Source organism: Orbicella franksi, chromosome 9 (assembly GCF_964199315.1).
Source record: "Orbicella franksi chromosome 9, jaOrbFran1.1, whole genome shotgun sequence".
Taxonomy (NCBI): Eukaryota; Metazoa; Cnidaria; class Anthozoa; order Scleractinia; family Merulinidae; genus Orbicella; species Orbicella franksi.
Window position 1 is genome coordinate 7,665,077 of NC_138153.1, and position 18,250 is coordinate 7,683,326.

Sequence of the window (18,250 nt, forward strand, 5' to 3'; positions counted from 1 at the left end):
TCGAACCGTGAAAATTCGTCATGTAAGAAATATAGATAAATATGAATGAAACCTTTATTTTTGGTGGGAAAATTGGTAAAAATTTAAATGCCTTTCTTTATCAACGCTTGAAATTAAGGTTACCTAGAGATATGTGAAGTTTGAGGTTTTGTGAAAACGAAGTTGCAGTCTTCAGTTGTAACTGACTTTGAGGCAAACAAGGCCAATACTGAATTTGTACGATGAATCTCTTGCTGTTTTGGAAATGTGTCAGAGCAGGCAATATTGTGACACAAGAGGTCCAAAATGTATGGATATTTACTTATATTAACTGCCGGTTTGTAAATGACCCCGTGGAGTGAGACTTGAGCGAGTTTATTTATGGCGCCATTGTTAGAACGCTCAACCCAGGACCGTTCCGAATCCTCAGCCAACTCATAATGGAAGAATAGGGCTAATTACTGACGATCATTTCCCAGCGCGGGTCAAAGAAGCTAGCTCAATATAAAGTATTTACTATAATAGCTTTTTTTAAAACTCTGCTGATAAATAAACGCACCCTATGATCCATTCTCGGTAAACTGATACACACGCCAAAGGGTAAGTATTTATTTTCGTTTTTGACGTCGCTTTCTATGAAGTTAAACTGAAATTGTCCGCCAAATTAAGGTGAAGGAAAGCAAGATTTCTACTTAACTTTGCAACAAATTGTTAATTATCCTTTATCTAATGTTTTGAAAACAGTAATTCACCGAAACTCTAATTCGTGAGCCGTCCTTCTTAGCGGTCCGCATTGCAAACCTCGGACCGCTCAGGAAAATTGAAACAAACTAATAATGGTCGATACATTTAAGAATATTTTGCCTACAAACTAAAATAGTATAATAGTATAATTGAAAATATAATAAACTTCCTGTTTGTAAATCTCTTGGATGGGTGGACGGAGTGTGAGGGACCTTGAATTGAATTGAATTATTTTATAGAGAGAGGACTTATTTATGAGCCGAATGGTATTTTAAAAAGGAGCAAAGGCATGCTTAATAGAGCTTCAACGCCTAAGTTCCCATACCGGCCTATCTTATCGTTTATAGCTGGGTTTATATTTTGCTAGAATGATTGTGATTGTTTACGTTTGTTTAAGTGAGGTCATGTTGTTTAATTAGTTACAGTACAATCATTTTGTTTAGCTACGATGATTCGACTAACTGTACCGCGTTTTGCTCAGTTGGGGCCAAGAACACCCAAAATAGCTGAATTTTTTTCAGCTATATTGAGTGTTCTCGTTCCCTCCCAGAGCCATGCAGAGCTGACACACTGATGCCAACCATGCAGTGAACACTTCTTCTCTTTTTTAAGGAAAAATAATTTACTTTTCTCTGCTTCCTTGAGAGTCCTGGCTACAGGCAGGTCGTAAGATGGAGGGATGGAAAGATGCCTCATATCAGGATCAAATTTTTTTTGGAGACGATTTTTGAAGAATCAGTTTAAGAACTTGGTCCACTATGTTGCCAGCATTTGACGAAAGTCGTCTACGTGTTGAAGCTAGAAGGCATGAGGAAGAATTCTGCCAGGTGCAGAAGGTGCATGTAAGGTGCATGTTACAGCGGGAATAGTCTGATTGGTCAACTGAGAGTCAAAAAAAAAAAAAAAAAAAAATGGAATTGACAGTTATTTAATTAAAGTAGCAAATATACCACGCATTTTCTTTGGTCATGCATATATCGGTTTTATAGACCGCTGGAGGTATTGAAAGAACACCCTTAAAGAGGTCTGTAACCTTTATATACAGAGATTAACAAGATAAACTATATTCTAGACAAAATAAACTTTTAATTGTTTTGCCTTTGTGGTAAACAACATCCAGATCTCATTTAAACTGGCTTACAGCGAGAGAACCAATATAATTCACATGCAACCATCTGACTTCGTGAGAAACAATAACAATATCTAAAAAAACATCGTACGTTGTTCATAAATTTTTCTATCTAGAGATAACATCATTGAGGTTTATTTGTAAGAGGCACAAGAAGGCTCCAAATATAACAAGCATTGAAATCGCTGAGTGGTTTAACGAATGCCCCTTAAAACAAGAGTGAAAGCATTGTATTTTTAATCGTAACCGTTTTTAATCAATTCAACTTATTTATCTGCATTTTACCATTTCTCGCAGATGTGAGATTTTTCGAGTCATAAAATGAAAATTTTCACTGAGAGGAGAAGCGAATCAGCAACCATACGCAAATGAGATTTAAAATCTTGAGCAGGTAATCTCCAATGGAATCAGTTTCCTCAAGAGAGGATGAAGGGTAATCCCCCATATAGGCATTACATACTCTCAAGGTAATCCCTGTCAAGTTATTTTTAGACATGGTATCCAGTGCTCCCGCAGATACGTTTTCCATTCGAGCTGCAGAGATGTTTCCGTGGAGGATTGAAACAGTGCATGTAAAGCCATGTCTCTATGAGTAAAAATTCACGTCGCTCTTCTAGGCCCTTCTGGGCTTTCTGCACATTGGAGTGATCTAAAAATAGCTTGAGAGTGATTGCCTGAGGAATAAGGTCAAACATGAACTATATGAGGGACGAAGTCTCTTGCTCCTCATACTCTCTCGGTTTCCTTTGGATTACAGCACGTTAAGTAGACGCCAATGAAATAAATCAACTTCAACAAATGAGACGAACTGGTCAAAATCTATGTTCTTACAATTGGAAGAATTGGAAATGGTATCTAACCGTTAAATATCAGTACAACAGTACATTGTCGAAGAGTTTTGTATGGTTGTGTGTCCGGCAAACTTTTGCCATGAGACTACACCAATATTCATCTAGAATTATCCACTTCCTGAACTTTGCAACTAATTTTCTGAGCCTTGACAGCTGTTTACTTATTTAGAAAATACACTAATTTTATTGGGATTAATTATTTCTTTTTCTGACTATGGACTTCAAATTACTTGTAGTTGTAAGGTTGATTATCTCTCTTGACGACATGCTGTGTTGTAGATCAAATTAAAGTATCATTCATTTTGTTAGAAAAAAAATCTGCATCGGTAGAGACATGAAATCTTTACTTTTAACAGCTTAAATGTCCTATTGAAAAGCAATATTTTTAAAATAAATATACGTCTATTTAAAACATTCTTCTTTCACAAATGATAAAACATTTCAAAAACACTCTCAGTTTATTAAAAGGGCACTTTCAGGCGCGAAAAAACGAACGACGTAAAATCACATCTCCACTGATATTCCGAGAAAATCATCTTTCATGGGGCAAACCTAAGAATAAAAAAGAGACTGTTAACTTCTTAAGTTTCAGCCTATCCCTGTGTAAAGAACAGTGGCGTGAACCCAGTTACTAGGCTATAATGCAAAACTAAGAGTGTACAGGGTTTGCAATGCAGAAGCAATCTGTTATCTGGCACTTCAGTCTTTACGAGACTCCTGAGATCACGTTTTGAGCCCAAATCCAACATTTGCAGTTCATGAGAGCTTAAAGAAGGGCTTATTCTCCCTGCGTAATCCCCAAAAGTTTGGGTTGGAGTGCAGCCCTGAGTATAAATATGCGATTTTCTTTACTCCATTTCTGGACTAGCCCAAAAGTTAAGCCTTATACCCACTATGTAATTTTCTTAAGCTATACCCGTTTGGCGCCTCATGTCCCTGCGTTATTGAGGGAAAACCCTCCCCCATGGCCACGGGGTGGCACAGTTTAGTTCTTTGACACTTACACATATTTTGTCTCAGAAAAAAGGTTCGTTTCTGCCGCTTCCATCAGGAAGCAAGTTAAGTTGAAGTCGAAAAGACACTCAGCTCGGGGATTTTATCATCGTGGTTGCTTGGCAACCTGAGGCATCGACACAACACGCCATGCCTAGTTAGGCGTACGTGACAACTTTAAAATGAAACAAGTGTGAAACCTCGATCTGGAGTGCTCTAACCAAGATTTACCGAGTTTCCGACTCTTTAGTTTAATTAAATAATAAATCAAATACATCCGTTATCTGTTCTCACCTTTTGTAAATTTTCATAGCTTTAGTGCTCAAGGTGACGTCCTCTAAGTCTCTCTTTTTCTTCATCTTACCAATAAAGCTGTTGATCATGCGTTTAATATTGGTTTTCCAATGAACAAGAGGATTTCCCTGTCTCACTCCAGCGTCCATCACCTTGGTGATAAACTGGCGACCATCCGCTGTTCATAAAAAGGAGAAGTTTGGTTTGTTCTTATTCTCGCTGGCTTATCATTCTAGTTAAAGGTTGCTACACAGATGTAACTTGAGGGAGGGAACTTATTCGGGAAGGAACTATTGTATGTCTTTCTCTCCATATTTGTCCAAGTCAAAAACTAGATGTTTGTTTTGTTTTTCTTAATGGATTAATTTTACTGCTCAACGGAACAAGTCGTTCTCAACTCGGCACTATGTGAGGTAACGTTTGATTTCATGGGAGGGGTGGGAGGAGGGGGTGGAAAGGGAAGAGCGGCGTTTATAAGGGGCTTTATAATTGCAAAGGGGGTACTTAAGCAATTAAATTAACATCTGTTACACTCCCCTCGTTTTAAGACTAATGAGCTATTAATTTGCGTTAATAAGACTGCATGAGATACAAGTTCTGCAGTGCTCAATATTTAGACAGCTTACCAGTGTTTTCGAGACAAGCTCTCTTGTCCACATGCTGCTTATCGTAAGCGGATAACTTTATAAGGATGGCATAATGCCAGTACAGCCAGTATCTCTGCTGGGGGCCACCCAGGAACTCTATTGGGTTGGGCTCATCCATGTTCTGACAAATGATATTCAAGTGACAGTTTGGCCGTGCTTGAATTACGTACTCGCCGTCCTGGGTCCCAATTCCAGAAGAGCGGATTTCCGCGCATGACTTGGGAATTCCTGAAATGGATACGAACATGTCTAACGACTCTTGAAAGAAAACTACACGCTTCCCAAAACCCTTACCCTATTTATTACCAGAATCTGCGATTTTCTCTACCCTTTTTATGACCTGACCAAAAATTCGATACCCTGTTTATGACCTGACCCTTAAATCAGACCTGCCTTATAACTTATTGTATTTACTAAACATTTTCGCCGCAACCCTAATAATATTTCTTAACGTTTATTCGAAGGCGACGGTCATTAAAAACTCGTTTGAACTTTTTCAAAATCAGATGTCAGTGCCATTCATTTTTTGCTTTATAGCGGAGTCAGGTAGATTCATCAGAGTATAAGCCCCTGTGGGTACTCCCTTATATGGGCTATGTAGATATGAGCGGCTCCAAAGGGTATGGTTTTTCAGCCGTTTTGGTCATAAATAAGGTATCGATTTTGGCCATTTTGGTCATAAATAGGGTATGGTTTTTGCACTCTAGTCTTGATATGGGTATGTTTTTAGAAGGATCTGCTTAACCCATCATTATCGATAAGACCATCAACAAAAGCCCGTCACAAATTCTGTTTACGGCAATTTAACATTGTTCTGAACTAGGGAACTAATTATAAACCATCTAGGTGATACCTGCTGGCAAAGGAATGAGCCCTCCAGTATAACCTGGCGGTGTGGAAAGTTTATCGAAACCCGTTGGTTGAGTTGGAACGTTAGCAACTTGGCCTGGATTGGAAATGGAAAAAGAAACAAATAAACATAAGCCATTTCATGTTTTAGCAGGTTGTGCAGGTTATGCATTGTTGGAACCAGAAAAGGTGGCGAACAAACTTTACCATATTTAACAGGATTCAATTATCATTTATCCTTCAGATGTTTTACATCTATTTTTAAGTTAGTCCCCAGAATTGGATGATATCCAGACATTTCCCTTAATTTGGGTTACCCTTGCTCTTTGGGCAAAACCTGTAAGGGGAGATAAGATTCTGATCACGAAAACTACATGTAGCTTGGGGTGAAGCGGAACAAAATAAACATCACTGGTTGCTGTTCAGAGAAATCTGTCTCCTGTTCAACTCTTGCTTGATTTCAATAACCTTTGCTATTGTCTTCAAAAAGTCTGCGCGCCAAAAGAAAAGGACAGTTTTGATAGTCTTTTCGCTTCCTACTCCATGTGATGCGACATTCAGTCCTATTTATTGAGCCATAACAGCTGTCCCATTCAGACGATCTTGGTCTTTTTCATTTTAACAATTTAATTTAGAACTACTGAATGGGAATGTCTGAATGAACTTGTTAAAACTTACCATACTGATCAGACGCCACGTTAGAAGTGTTAGTGACCATGGTATTATTCTGAGTGACTGTAAAACAACCAGAAATAAGAAAGAGAAAGAAGTGCAATTGTTATAAGCCCTTCTTAAAATTTCCAAAACAATAACGGAATGTACTGATACATAATTAAATCAGGCGCCCTAAGATACGATGTGTGTAGTTTCAACAGCTTAAAATAAACAGGGGTAGGGAGTTGGCGGGAACACTGGCTAGTCCAAACTTTCTTGCAACCGTCAACTTTCCTACGCTCCATCTCGTTTCACGTTTTACACTGTTATCGAATTTGGAATTTGCACAAATTTTCATGAAATTCAGCCAACGTCTTCGCGTGTTTGGTAGTAAGATGATGTAGACTGTCGCATACTCCCTGTTCATTCAGTTAGCATACATCGATGAGAGTGAAAGAAAACTCTCGCCCAATACCCCTAACCTCTAGATCTTGTCGACTGACCGAACTTTGTTACTTTGAAGACCAATTGATCAACATGACTCCTGGAAAAATCAGCATTGAAAATACACGTATTTATCTATTCCACTTCCATTTCTATCAATTCCTTCCGTTACTTAGAAGTTAAAAAAAAAAGAAAATGCCCAAATACTAACCGGAACCGGTCGGTAGTACCACTGGGCCTGCAGTAGCATTGGAAGCTGCTTGTGTTGGAGACGAAACACCCGCTGTAGATACTGGGACGGTGACTGATGCAGCTGCTGTAGCGTTGTATGCTGGAGGAGCTGAAGATGGGGCCGGGGCAGCAGTGTAATTAAAGGCGGGAACTGGATAGACAGGCGCCATAGAGGTGTTTGACATAACTGGAGAATTCGTAAGGCAAAATAAAATGAGTTAGTTTATACCCAATATGGCTGGAAGCCTGGTAGCTAGTGTTGGTTCAGGGTTGATATGAGTGACGTAGTGTCGTGTTTTTTCTCTTGCAGTGCTACTCTCCATAGGAGCAAAAATTAACGTCGAGATGTTTTTGGGAGAACGAGTAAAATGCAGGATGCTACTATCTGTTGAGCAAATGCATGCGCATGTCTCGAACAACCAAATTTCTCCCTCTCCTTCCACTTTTCCTCCTGGCCTCAATGCTACTTTCTTAAAAATATTACTCAAGCAATGCTTGTCATTTAAAGTGAGAAAGGGACCTATAAAAGGTTTGTATACGGTTTTTTTGTGTACATGCGACAGAGACAAAGTTTCAATGTTGACTGTGTGTATTCGTATATTTTCTTGCGGAGTGTTCCAGTTTCTTTTTGCAACGGTTGCAGGTTCTAGGCTAAGATTTTTTTTTGGTGAAAAATCAAAAAAATATACCCCAGTGAACGATTGCTTTATGCTATTGCTTTGTATTTAGCGCTTGGGAATTCAACAGTTCCAAAGAAGTGATTATTTTTTAGCATTAGTCAAACAATACAGCTGCACACCTGTTGAGGCATTTGTTGGAAGATACGCTGGAGCAGGAGTCGTTGGAGCAGCAGGGTAACCTAAATAAAAAATAAGCCAGTGTTTGTGTAAGCTTGATGTCAAACGTTATACAGACGGCATTTTGACAATTGATAAGCCAACAAACCTGCTTGCTGGACAGAGTCACGGAATACAGGGATGCCACCCAGAAGTCCTCCCTGAACAACGCCCTGCAGAGGTAAGAGACTTGGGGTCTGTCCGGGGGGGAAGTTGATTATGAATGAAGCTAACACTTCACGATCAGGCGTCTCACTAAAAAGAAAACATAGAAGAAAAGGTACAAAATACGTTTATTTGCGCAAGGTTTGCCTGCTAAAATGTTACGTAAAATTTAATTACCAAAGAGACTCACCTGAGGCCTGTAACGTTCGAGGTGACGGTAAATCCGTAAGTCGAGTAAGCGTTTCTTATCTGTGCAGCAAAGAATAAAAATAAAATGCAATTAAATAACTGTTAAATAAAATTCATTAATAGAATGTTCGAAACAATAATAAATGTTCAAATGTTGTTGTTCATAGTGGTCAATGCGCTTAGCTACACCTAGCTACGTTTACGGGAATGCCCCTTAAGGTCATTCCCCAGTATTGCATTGCGCATCCCTACTGCGCATAATTTCACACGTGATTAGCGCGCGCGCATTAAAAAATGGCGGCTTTTTGTTTACAGCTGGACCTCGCCATAGAGGTAAATCGTCATTTTCTCGCAAACGAGTATGGTGACCTATCATTTTTTTCTGTTGTTTTGAATTGATTAATAAATTTCTCTGTGTAAAATAAATATGGACCAATTCTCAGTGTAGGACAAAAAGCAATCGTCGGAAACGTGAATTTAGCAAGCAATCGTGACTACAATCATGATGCTATTATAAGGATTTATATGGGTATAAACAAGGTGCTTTTGCTCCTAAACGAACATGGGGACCCCTCATTTTTATTTCAAAATTTAAGTTCCTATAATATAAACAATCAATAGGCAAGGTTTCACAAAAATCTCAGTGCAGGTTCTATTTCAGTGGAATGACCTTAAACTGAAAGAAACAAATATATGAACTAAGTATGATAGGCTTAAAAATCCAAACTGGCCGGAGGCAGACCAGTTGCTTATTTACAGGCATGACCGAGGAGTTGAACTAGAGTCTGCCAAGAAACAATTCCAGCTAAGTGGTCAGAGCGGGACTTGAATCCTCAACCTCCGCTTTCAAGTCCGGCGCCCTAACCACTCCGTCACGCTGCCTTCTGCCAGAATACCAGTAAGTCAATTATTACTTAAAAGCCACCAGCCGTCCCTCCCGCATTGCGTCCCTCAGTCAGGGAGTCAGAAGTCTGTCAGACCTGGAAGTCAGTCAGTCAGTTCCTCTGTTAGTCAGTCAGTCATTCAGTCATTCAGTCATTCAGTCAGTCAGTCAGTCAGTCAGTCAGTCAGTCAGTCAGTCAGTCAGTCAGTGAGTCAGTGAGTCAGGCCAGGCCGTCCCTCAATATGTACGTCCATTAGTTAGTCATTCTGTCATTCAGTACATCCAACCGTATGTCTGTCAGTGGGTTAGTCCCTTAGACAGACTGGCAGCCATCCCTTCAGACTGTCTGTTTATCAGTCAGTCCTTCAGTCAGTCCTTTTATCAGTCAGTTCTTTACTCAGTCAGTCCTTCGGCCCGTCAGTTCGTCAGTCATGCAGCCATTCGTTCAGCCTTGCGAGCAGATAGTCCATACATTCAGTAACGAAATATCAAACCAAAATAAAGGAGCTCACCGCTTGCTCGATATCTTCCGCCAATATCTTGAATGTCGAACTTTGTGTGTTTCCCATGTAGTCGTACCAAGACTCATTTAACTTCACAGTTCCATTCAAAGCTATATTCACGTGTAAAACAAACATCCCAGTTAGAAAAGATAAACTCAGTGTAGTTTGAAATTTCACTCCCAGGAATGCACCACCCAGTTAAATCTTAATGTAGAACCAATCAAAATAAATAAGATATCATTGAACTAAATTCATTATTCCAGTGCGCTATAATCGTTTCCAGTGATGGCCTATGCTAAATTGCTTCCGAACGATTCGAAATCCTTGAGAAGGTTCTAGCCTGACGCATCAAATGATAAATGGGACATTAAAGGTATCCTGGGTCCAATCAATCCAGTGGCACTTACCTTCCCCAGGTTGTGCATACTGAATGCCAGCATTAGTTGGCACCGCAGCAGGTTGCGTTTGAGCCACGGTTGGTTGAGTCGCAACAGGAGCAGCAGGAGCTGCTGTGGGCTGCGCCACCGTTACATTCGCAACAGGGACAATAGGAGCGGCTGTAGGTTGGGCCACCGTTACATTCGCAACAGGAACAAAAGAAGCAGCTGTAGGCTGGGCCACAGTTTCATTCGCAATAGGAACAACAGGAGCAGCTGCAGGTTGGGCCACAGTTGCGTTCGCGACAGGAGCAGTGAGGAGAGGGGACATAGGTGGCGGTACAGCTGGAGCAGGAGCAGGGGCCGGAGGAGCAGCCTTAGGCATCTGGCCGTCTAAAGAAAGAAACACGGCACAGAAAAACAGTCAGAAAGGATAATTTATTGTGCACAGTATTGCTTGTCGAGTTACAAGTCCAAACACAAAGTACAAATCTTTACTGGGTTAATGTCCTTTCTGAAAGTGCAGCGAAACTGAGCACTGTTAATTTTGTTGAAAGAAAGATGTTTATAGAGTCATTGTCTTAGAACAATAATTGACTAATTTTATGTTTTCTTCCTTCATGCAGATTTTGATATCTGCATTTTTAGGATAGTCAAGAACTGTTCACTTGTTTCACTCACTTGGAATGTTTCGCTATGTAGATGGCCTTTTAGATTTTTAGGACACCTTCAGTCTTTCTGCCTTCCGATGTCTCCGATGGGTTAACCATCTAAGTTAGTGATAGCTGCTGACTATTTGTAAATCAATTCAGGATCTTAGACTATCGGAGAAAACTTGTAAGCAAAAATATCATTGGTCCTACAAAAAACTTAAATGCTACTTTGAAAGTTTGAAAGTTGTAGCGACAGCTTACGCTAGCCAACAACAAACGACCAATAATGGACTTACTCAAGTAATCGTTAAAGATAGCCACATCTCCTAAATGACCGCCGGTAACCAACTTCTTTAGCAGCTCCTCCGGATCAGTTCCATCGGGTTTAAGTCGAAGTACGATACGCGCATGCGGACTGCCATCAGGGAACTGACTACGATAAGAGATGAAGAAGGTTCAGATGTAAAATCAAGAGAGTTTCGAGAAGATATGATTTGGAATGAATATTAGCACTGAGAAAAGTCAGTAACCACGTGTTAGAATCTACAAGTAGACCAAGTTTTACAGAAGAAGTAAATACTGGAGCTGCCGTGTTCTTCGCTTTCAGAATGTGTGATAGGCCGGAAAGCTACAGGCCAACTGCTAGCTGAAATCAGGCTTTCAAGAAAAACAGTTTGTTTGGCAGCTCTGCAAAATCTTGCAAGTTAAAACCTTGGTTGGCAAGGCAAGTGGCCCAGTAGAGTTCTGGGAGCTGGGACAGTTGGTTACCGTTATACCTTCAGTGTACCAACTGTTTTTACTGGGTTAAATTTCTAAGAAACCTAGCGAAGGGGGTAAATAGCTATTACTTAGCCCCTATAGTAGGATTGCTGAGAACCAATGCCAGAAAGAAGCTAATCTGTTTCTCCAAATCAATAAAAAACTAGTGTTACACTTACTTGTAGCCGATGACTTTAACATCAATAAAAGATGGGTCACTAGCAAAAGCTTTTTTTAACTGAAAGAAAAACAAACAAAAAGATATAATGATACTGATCCTTCTCAGTTTTGCACTAAAAAGAATGAATATCTTCAATCCATTATAAAGCTTACTACTCGGGAATAAATTTGTGCCGTTCTGATCTGAGATAGCTATTGCACACTGAAGGATACTCACTGTGTCTTCAATAGAAGAACTGATACTCTTTGTTTTCGAGTTATTTATATCGCTAAGGAAGGGATGCCAGGGCAACTGCAGTTTCACATCGAAAGGAAAGTCTTTTACTAAAACCAAGAAAAGGAATAAAGTTTATTAGCATCGGAAAAGGCGCAGCTTTATGGGAAATAATCTTAACAGGTAGAACAAACGGTTTTTCGTAAAGGAAAATTGTTGTACCAGCAGTCTGATATGCGGGCGGCATACGTCATTGAGAAAATATACATTTTATGACTAAACAGATCAGTTTATATACGGAACAACGCTTAGTTAAATATCCAACACGAGAGGCCGTGCTTCACCACATTTCTAAACCCCGACACCAAGCATCGTTGCCTAAATAACACTATGAAATTAAGTCTAAGTACATGAGAGCTATTTGCTAAATGTGGGCGTATATAGTGCAAACAAACAAACAAACAAACAAACAAACAAACAAATAAACAAATAAATATATAAGTGAAACATCCTTTATGTGGTTGTACTTACTAAGGGTCGCAAAGTTTGCTGGGTAACTAGGACTGGTCGGTGTGTTGCTTTTCACTTGGTCTGCTGCACCAGGTTTCGTATTGCCTGAAATAATCACAAACAATCAAAACACCTTTAACTGACTTGAAATTACCCCCTGAAAGGACAAGAAAGACTGAAATGAATGCGCTGCTTTACATTTTTGTTGTCCAATTAAAAAATTAACTCAAGCATTCGGAAAATCTTACGGTGACCACCAGGGCCGCCATGACATCGAGTCGCTTTACTATACAACTTTCCTGTACTCAAGCTCAGCCGGACACAATTTCCCAAGACTGAATGTCAGGTAAAACGTATATCTTACTGTAGAGGACAGGGATGCATGCGGGAGTGATGGCGATGAAACGATTTCCGTTTACATGTGTGTGACCCTGACTTATGTAGTCTTTGTCTCAGTCGTAGTTTGAGTCGTCACGCAACTTAGGAGGAGAGAAGAGAGCTTCGCGTGACGACTCCAGATGACGGCAGCGAAGAAGATTAGACTTACAAAGAGAAACATAAATCAGGCGAGCGATCCTACCTCCTAAGACAACGAAGTAATCGGGATAAACCATCATCCCAGAGATGTGTCCGCCGGACACTATAGCTCGGAGATGTTTGATCGGATCCAGCTCGTCCGACACAAACTGAAGCTCAATGTCCGCTAACACGCTTGAGTTAGGCTCCTGGGAATTTCTGAATTAAAGGAGAGGAAAATAAACCTGGTGAAAATTTGATACTGACTCAAATTCCCTTGTGAGAAAAAATGAAGACGAATACCGCTTCATGAAAGTACGCTGAGGAACGCCCGCACACCAAGGTTTCTATCCACAGAAACGTAAAATAATCACTCTGAACAGCATAACAGTAAACTAATACCGCTGACAGTGCGCAATATTCCTATAGCTCTCTAATTTAACTATATTATAGCAAGGATCATATCAGTTTTCTACTTACTTTAGCGTCATCACTGCAGAACTAAGATAGTTTGTGTCCCCGATGAGTTCTGTGGTTATCTAAAATTGTTTAAACAATAATGGGCACATAAAAAAAAAACTAAATTAGTTTCTTTTCTTTTCCCTTCATAAATAAATATAATTAAAATTCTTAAAGAGGATTCCACATCAGCCTTAGCTGGTTGTAATTCATGCGGGTCCTTTTTCCTGCCCGAATTGGAATTTGGAGCGTTGGTTTTTGTGGAGGGATGGAAACTAGAGAACCCTGAGAAAAACACTCACTCGGAGCAAGACGAGAACCAACAACAAACGCAACCCACATATGGCAATGGGGCGAAATCGAAGCGTGATAAAGCTTAACCTGAGGATTTAATCGTGAATCTGAATTTAGTTTTATCCAAGACAAGACAACGTTTATTTGTAACGCAATTTAAAAGACATACAAATCAATAGTTAAATTGAAAATAACCACAGTAGCTGGTCACCCAAAATAAACATTTTAATTAGGGTTGGAAAGTATAGAATAAATACATTTAAAGTGAGATACTACGCGCGCTGTCATTGGTCGATAGGTGTGTTTAGATAAGAGTTGATGTTTTAGATTCGCGGGTATTTTTGTAAGAAATATTTTATAAAAGCAATATAGTTCTTTTTAGTGAGCTTTCAAGTTTAAAGTTTTTTCCCTTCAGTTTCGAATCAAAAAATTATAAAACTCTATAACAGAGGTTTGAATGAGAGAAATTAAGCTTCGAATAGCTCTGTATTAATCCTAGTTTAGCGTTAATCAGACTTAGAATACCTGACCCGGTATAGATCTGTAAACCTTGATCTTGTCATCAGTAGTTGCCAAATGATATGATTGTGTAGTTCAGTGGAGCCAATGTCTCCAATTATAAACCAAAAGAACTTGTAAATCTTACTAATTACTAAGTTTTGCTGCCTTTTTAATTGTTTTGAACTATTTTGCATCTAGCATGAAGGTTTCTGTGCTCAACGTCTCATGCTAAGAAGGCAGAACAAAGCAATAAAGTAACCAAAAGATTCACCTCCAGGATTTGGTATATCAAGAACTTACTGCGTCAACTATATTTCCGTCCATGAGTTTGTACTGTGAACTTTTTTTGTCTGACATCTCCTCGAGCCATTTTTTCCTGAATTTTATTTCCACCTGGGTTGTAGAGGCTTGAATAAAAATAAATGAAACAAAAGTTATCAATCGTGGTAGATGTTTTAGCGAACAAAGGTAGTGCTCTATTTACAACACTTCAAAGTTGGGAAGACAAAGACCCCGTCCAAACTGACGTGTTTTCGTTTGAAAAAGCATACGTTTAGATGCGTTTTCGCCTACCGTCCACACATAAACGATCGAAAAAGCATACGATCGTTTGAAAACGCTGTCCAGAGCCCATCGTAAGCCGTTCGAAAATAATGACGTCGTTCGTATACATTGTATCATATGCGTGTGCATAGATGAAGTCTGTGGCCAGGTTTTCCAGCGCTTTAGTGTGGACAGGGAAAATACTGCAAAGACGGTAGTGTTGAAGCGAAGGTTTGGACGCGTTTTCAAGTAGGAAAACGTATTATTATAAAGTAAGAAAATTTTGAAACGCATTGGGGTGGACGAGACAGATGTAGTCAAGTGCTTTTTTTTGGTAAGCTCATGAAAGCGTAAGTTTTGTTTTTATGAAGCTTTCCGAGCGTATCGGTCTGTACCTTTCTTCTAGAATTTGCTGGTCACAAGTCAGTCCAGTAGGAAGAGAATCTTGAACAATTTTTGTACTCAGATATCTCATCTTTTAGGCATGGAAATAAAACTGGGGTGAATAGAGAAGTCATTGCTTAGCTTTCGATTTAAGACGAGAAACGTTCTATCGAGAGAGGAAAAAATAATTTTCCAAACACCTCATGAATCGTATGCATCGGTGACCTTCAAATGAGGCCCTAGGGTCCCCTTGAATCACTTACGTGGACCTGTCATCAGCTCTCTTCTTCTCCTTGTTAATATGTTTCTCCTCGCTAACATCTGATAGAGGCGTTTTGAAGAATCTTTGGATTTCCCTTGATCTTCATGAACCGAGCGACGGGCATGCGAGTGAGAATGCGACTTATGCTGGGTTCTTTTTTCTAAATAGAAAAAAAAGGGGAATTATCAAAATCTAATTTCTCCTTGCTGTATCGATACATTGTCAAGCACAATGGTAATGAGAATAGAAAATAGCATCAACTAGAGGATAGGCTTTGATGAACCACTTAATTCTCAAACTAGGTATTAAAAAAATGTATGACAATCAGAAATGAGAATTGACAATTTCACACTTCCCTGAAAAGCTTTATTTTTAAAAGAGAAATAATCTGATAATTTACAACGTTCAAAAACTGACTTCGTAAGCTTTGAATAGAAAATACTTTCGGTGTTTAGAGGTACATGAAGTTTCCACACTTCTGACCGGTTAAATTTAAAAATATTGTTAATAAATTAGCATCACAAAATTTGTTATGCATTGCAAACATATTTCTTTCCGTTAGCCGAAACTGTTCCAGCCATTTCCTCTTTTGTTTTATCGTTTTTTGTTGACTGAGATTTTAAAAGTCGAAATGGAAAGAGAGAAATACTCTGTTGAGAATCACGTAGATTGCGAATGACACATACAACAAATCTAACTGTGGAACCAACAATAGACTGGGTTACATTTGTGAATATAATAAAATGAAATATGCGACTTATATACCGGCGGAACGTCAATTAAGATACTTACTTCCCGATGATTCTGCCCTCCAAGTTAACAAAAGAAATATTCCGAGCGCAAAAAGTCTCATTTGGTTTTAGGGATATACGCTCTTCGTGATGAGCTCTGAAAGAAATGGAGAAAAATGTGAACGTAGTTAGTAATCTATAAAATAAACAGCACCTTTCAAATGTCGGAGTAGATAACCTTGACATAAGGGCTCTTACTGTCAACTTATTTTAAAACTGATTTTAAATTATAACTCGTACGTTAATACAATCTATTTGCCTCTCATTTGAAAGGCTCTTAGTAAAAGGGGCGTTATACTTCAAGTGGCAGGAATTTCACTTTTAAGTTGTTCAATTTGAAACAACTTTGTTGAAGATTTTCAATGGTAGTTACAGTCTTGCCAAATTATTTTAGATAGATCTAAAATTCCCTTGTAATCTTAGATATATATCTATACGTGAACTGTGAATTTTAAAAGATCTTTAAGAGCCCCAATTTCCCGCTGTGACAACTGGTTGTGACCCAACTTTAGATCACGAAAGTGAACCTTCTAATAAACGTGATTTTTGCCTGGCAAAGAAATGATAAATTTTGCCACTACGTTGAGAGGGATTTCGCAAGTTTGATAGAGACACATTAGACTGTGAATGGCTTCAACTGAGGTCTTAACTTTGTCATGAATCTCACCTGTCAAAACCAACGTAATCGTCTGACAAAATAATGACTTGCTATCCGTGCGCCTTTCAAGTGAAGCGAATTTCAAAACGGTGTTCTAACCTCACTGCATTGAGCCAAGTGTTGCTTAGGGAATTTAAGCCTTTAAACAGATCAGAAACACTTACCTAACTATATAAAATCTTGATTTATGATTGAAATACACAAACGAAAGGGACAAGTGAATAGCGAAGAATTCAACAAGGAAGTCTCTCTTGACTTGGCATTATCGCATCAGATTTGTCCTTCTTCGTTGAATTCTTGTGCGGCGATCAAATTCCCATGACACTATTCTCACTCGGGTGGACGTTGAAATTTCCAAGCCTTTTCTTCAACTTGTGTTCCCAGTTAGAGTAATCTAAGTGAAGTGTATAAAGAACAGGACAGGCCCCGGTAGAACAAAAACACCAAGTCGGAGTTGAATCTTATCTTTTATTCATGGTGAAAAAAACAATACCGGGCCGTCCATAGGTCACGTGACAGAAATTTCACACCACCAGCTCCATAAGGATGTCACACCTGTTAAATTTTTCTCGAATCAATTAGCGCGCTGATCCACCAGTTAAAATAACTTTCAAATTCATTGATCCCTAGTGTTGAGAATATAAAACCGGGTGGAGTCTTTTTGTTCGAGACCTGTTTTGAGGGTAGCGGGGTTGAAGATCATGGATCGCTAAACTGCATTTTCATTAAAATGCTCTGCCTCAATAGAGCGAGAATTATGGAGTTCGATTTAGCTAACGCAGAGATGTATGTTGACACAAACTGCTTTATAATTGTCACCACCTTGGTTAAAACTCAACGAAACTTTTAACGTAGATCCTAGGTTTGCTGGTTATTGACATAACATTATTTCTTATAATAACATATTTACTTGAATCGAGTTCCGTTGTTTTATCTCCGAAAGAAAAGTTAACTTGAATTACCCGTTACTGGCTTTGTGGAATTGTAGCCGTCTTTGATCGATCAATTCTGGCTAAGCATTTGATATTTCAAGGCCACATGCGACTGACAAAATGAAATTACAAGCACTCATTGGGAAAAGACCGGAAATGTATTTCCGAGCTTTGCAAAATATTTACATAAAGTACCTTGTTTCAGTAACTTCTAGCTTCATTTGCTACACCGGTATGTTATCAGGACATGCAGATACCCTCCCAAATCACTTTTCTTTTAGGTTTTAGAGCTAATTTAGAACAAAACAAGCTTGACTCAGCAAACAGTTTTCGAAGTTAGTTTTAACGTCAAAAAATTGTTTTTGAATTTTAATTTGTTGTTCGTTCTTTAGATATTATATTTATTTAGCTAATTATTTTTGGTGCAATATAAGAACCTCTGAAATGATCTTCAACAGCTGTTCAGAAACAAATCGCACGCGCCAAATTCTGACAACCATACTGCTGCGACGTATGTACTGTGTGATAAGACAAATCTTCTACCTTTACTTTACTCCAGTTTTGGTACGATGAAGTGCTCTATACATGCTATATGGTCATTGATTTGGCTCTTACACACCTCAGTAATTGTGAATCCTGTCCAAATCTACACTTGATTTAATGCATTTGACAGGACAGAATTTTTCAAAGAGAGTAATCAATTAAAGCGTATAAAAATTCATTTTCCAAAGGCAAAAATGGTAAAGCCACACCGATTTTATATTTGAAAAAAGTGATAATAATAATAATAATAATAATAATAATAATAATAAGAACTAACTTTTTT

At 38.8% G+C, this 18,250-nt stretch overlaps 1 protein-coding gene across 2 annotated transcripts; it reads right to left on the bottom strand.

Moving 5' to 3' along the window:
- Positions 1 to 1,290: 1,290 nt before the first annotated feature.
- LOC145496926 (uncharacterized) lies at positions 1,291 to 17,900 on the bottom strand. 2 transcript variants are annotated; one of them, XM_081476695.1, is made up of 21 exons: positions 16,657 to 17,900; positions 15,836 to 15,931; positions 15,045 to 15,203; positions 14,155 to 14,261; positions 13,081 to 13,139; positions 12,665 to 12,819; positions 12,106 to 12,189; positions 11,578 to 11,684; positions 11,360 to 11,418; positions 10,718 to 10,854; positions 9,799 to 10,161; positions 9,401 to 9,501; positions 8,007 to 8,065; positions 7,761 to 7,906; positions 7,615 to 7,674; positions 6,796 to 7,002; positions 6,165 to 6,221; positions 5,491 to 5,583; positions 4,617 to 4,865; positions 3,991 to 4,168; positions 1,291 to 3,255 (listed from the first exon to the last, which is right to left on the bottom strand). In XM_081476695.1, the coding sequence occupies exons 2-21, from the start codon at positions 15,894 to 15,896 to the stop codon at positions 3,243 to 3,245; spliced, it is 2,454 nt and encodes an 817-aa protein (XP_081332821.1). In that variant the 5' UTR covers positions 15,897 to 15,931; positions 16,657 to 17,900; the 3' UTR covers positions 1,291 to 3,242. The 2 variants fall into 2 exon arrangements, with proteins under 2 accessions (XP_081332821.1, XP_081332820.1); XM_081476694.1 differs by having other exon boundaries at positions 11,360 to 11,684.
- Between the last annotated feature and the right edge of the window lie 350 nt (positions 17,901 to 18,250).

What these genes read in the sequence shown, in the direction of transcription:
- LOC145496926 (XM_081476694.1), bottom strand. Translation starts at nt 15,896, where the DNA reads ATGAGACTTTTTGCGCTCGGAATATTTCTTTTGTTAACTTGGAGGGCA. An exon ending in TCTGCAGTGATGACGCTAAA is followed by an intron (nt 12,820 to 13,080) that starts GTAAGTAGAAAA and finishes CCTTTAATTCAG; the next exon opens with AAATTCCCAGGAGCCTAACT. An exon ending in CGTGGCGTCTGATCAGTATG is followed by an intron (nt 5,584 to 6,164) that starts GTAAGTTTTAAC and finishes TTTCCAATCCAG; the next exon opens with GCCAAGTTGCTAACGTTCCA.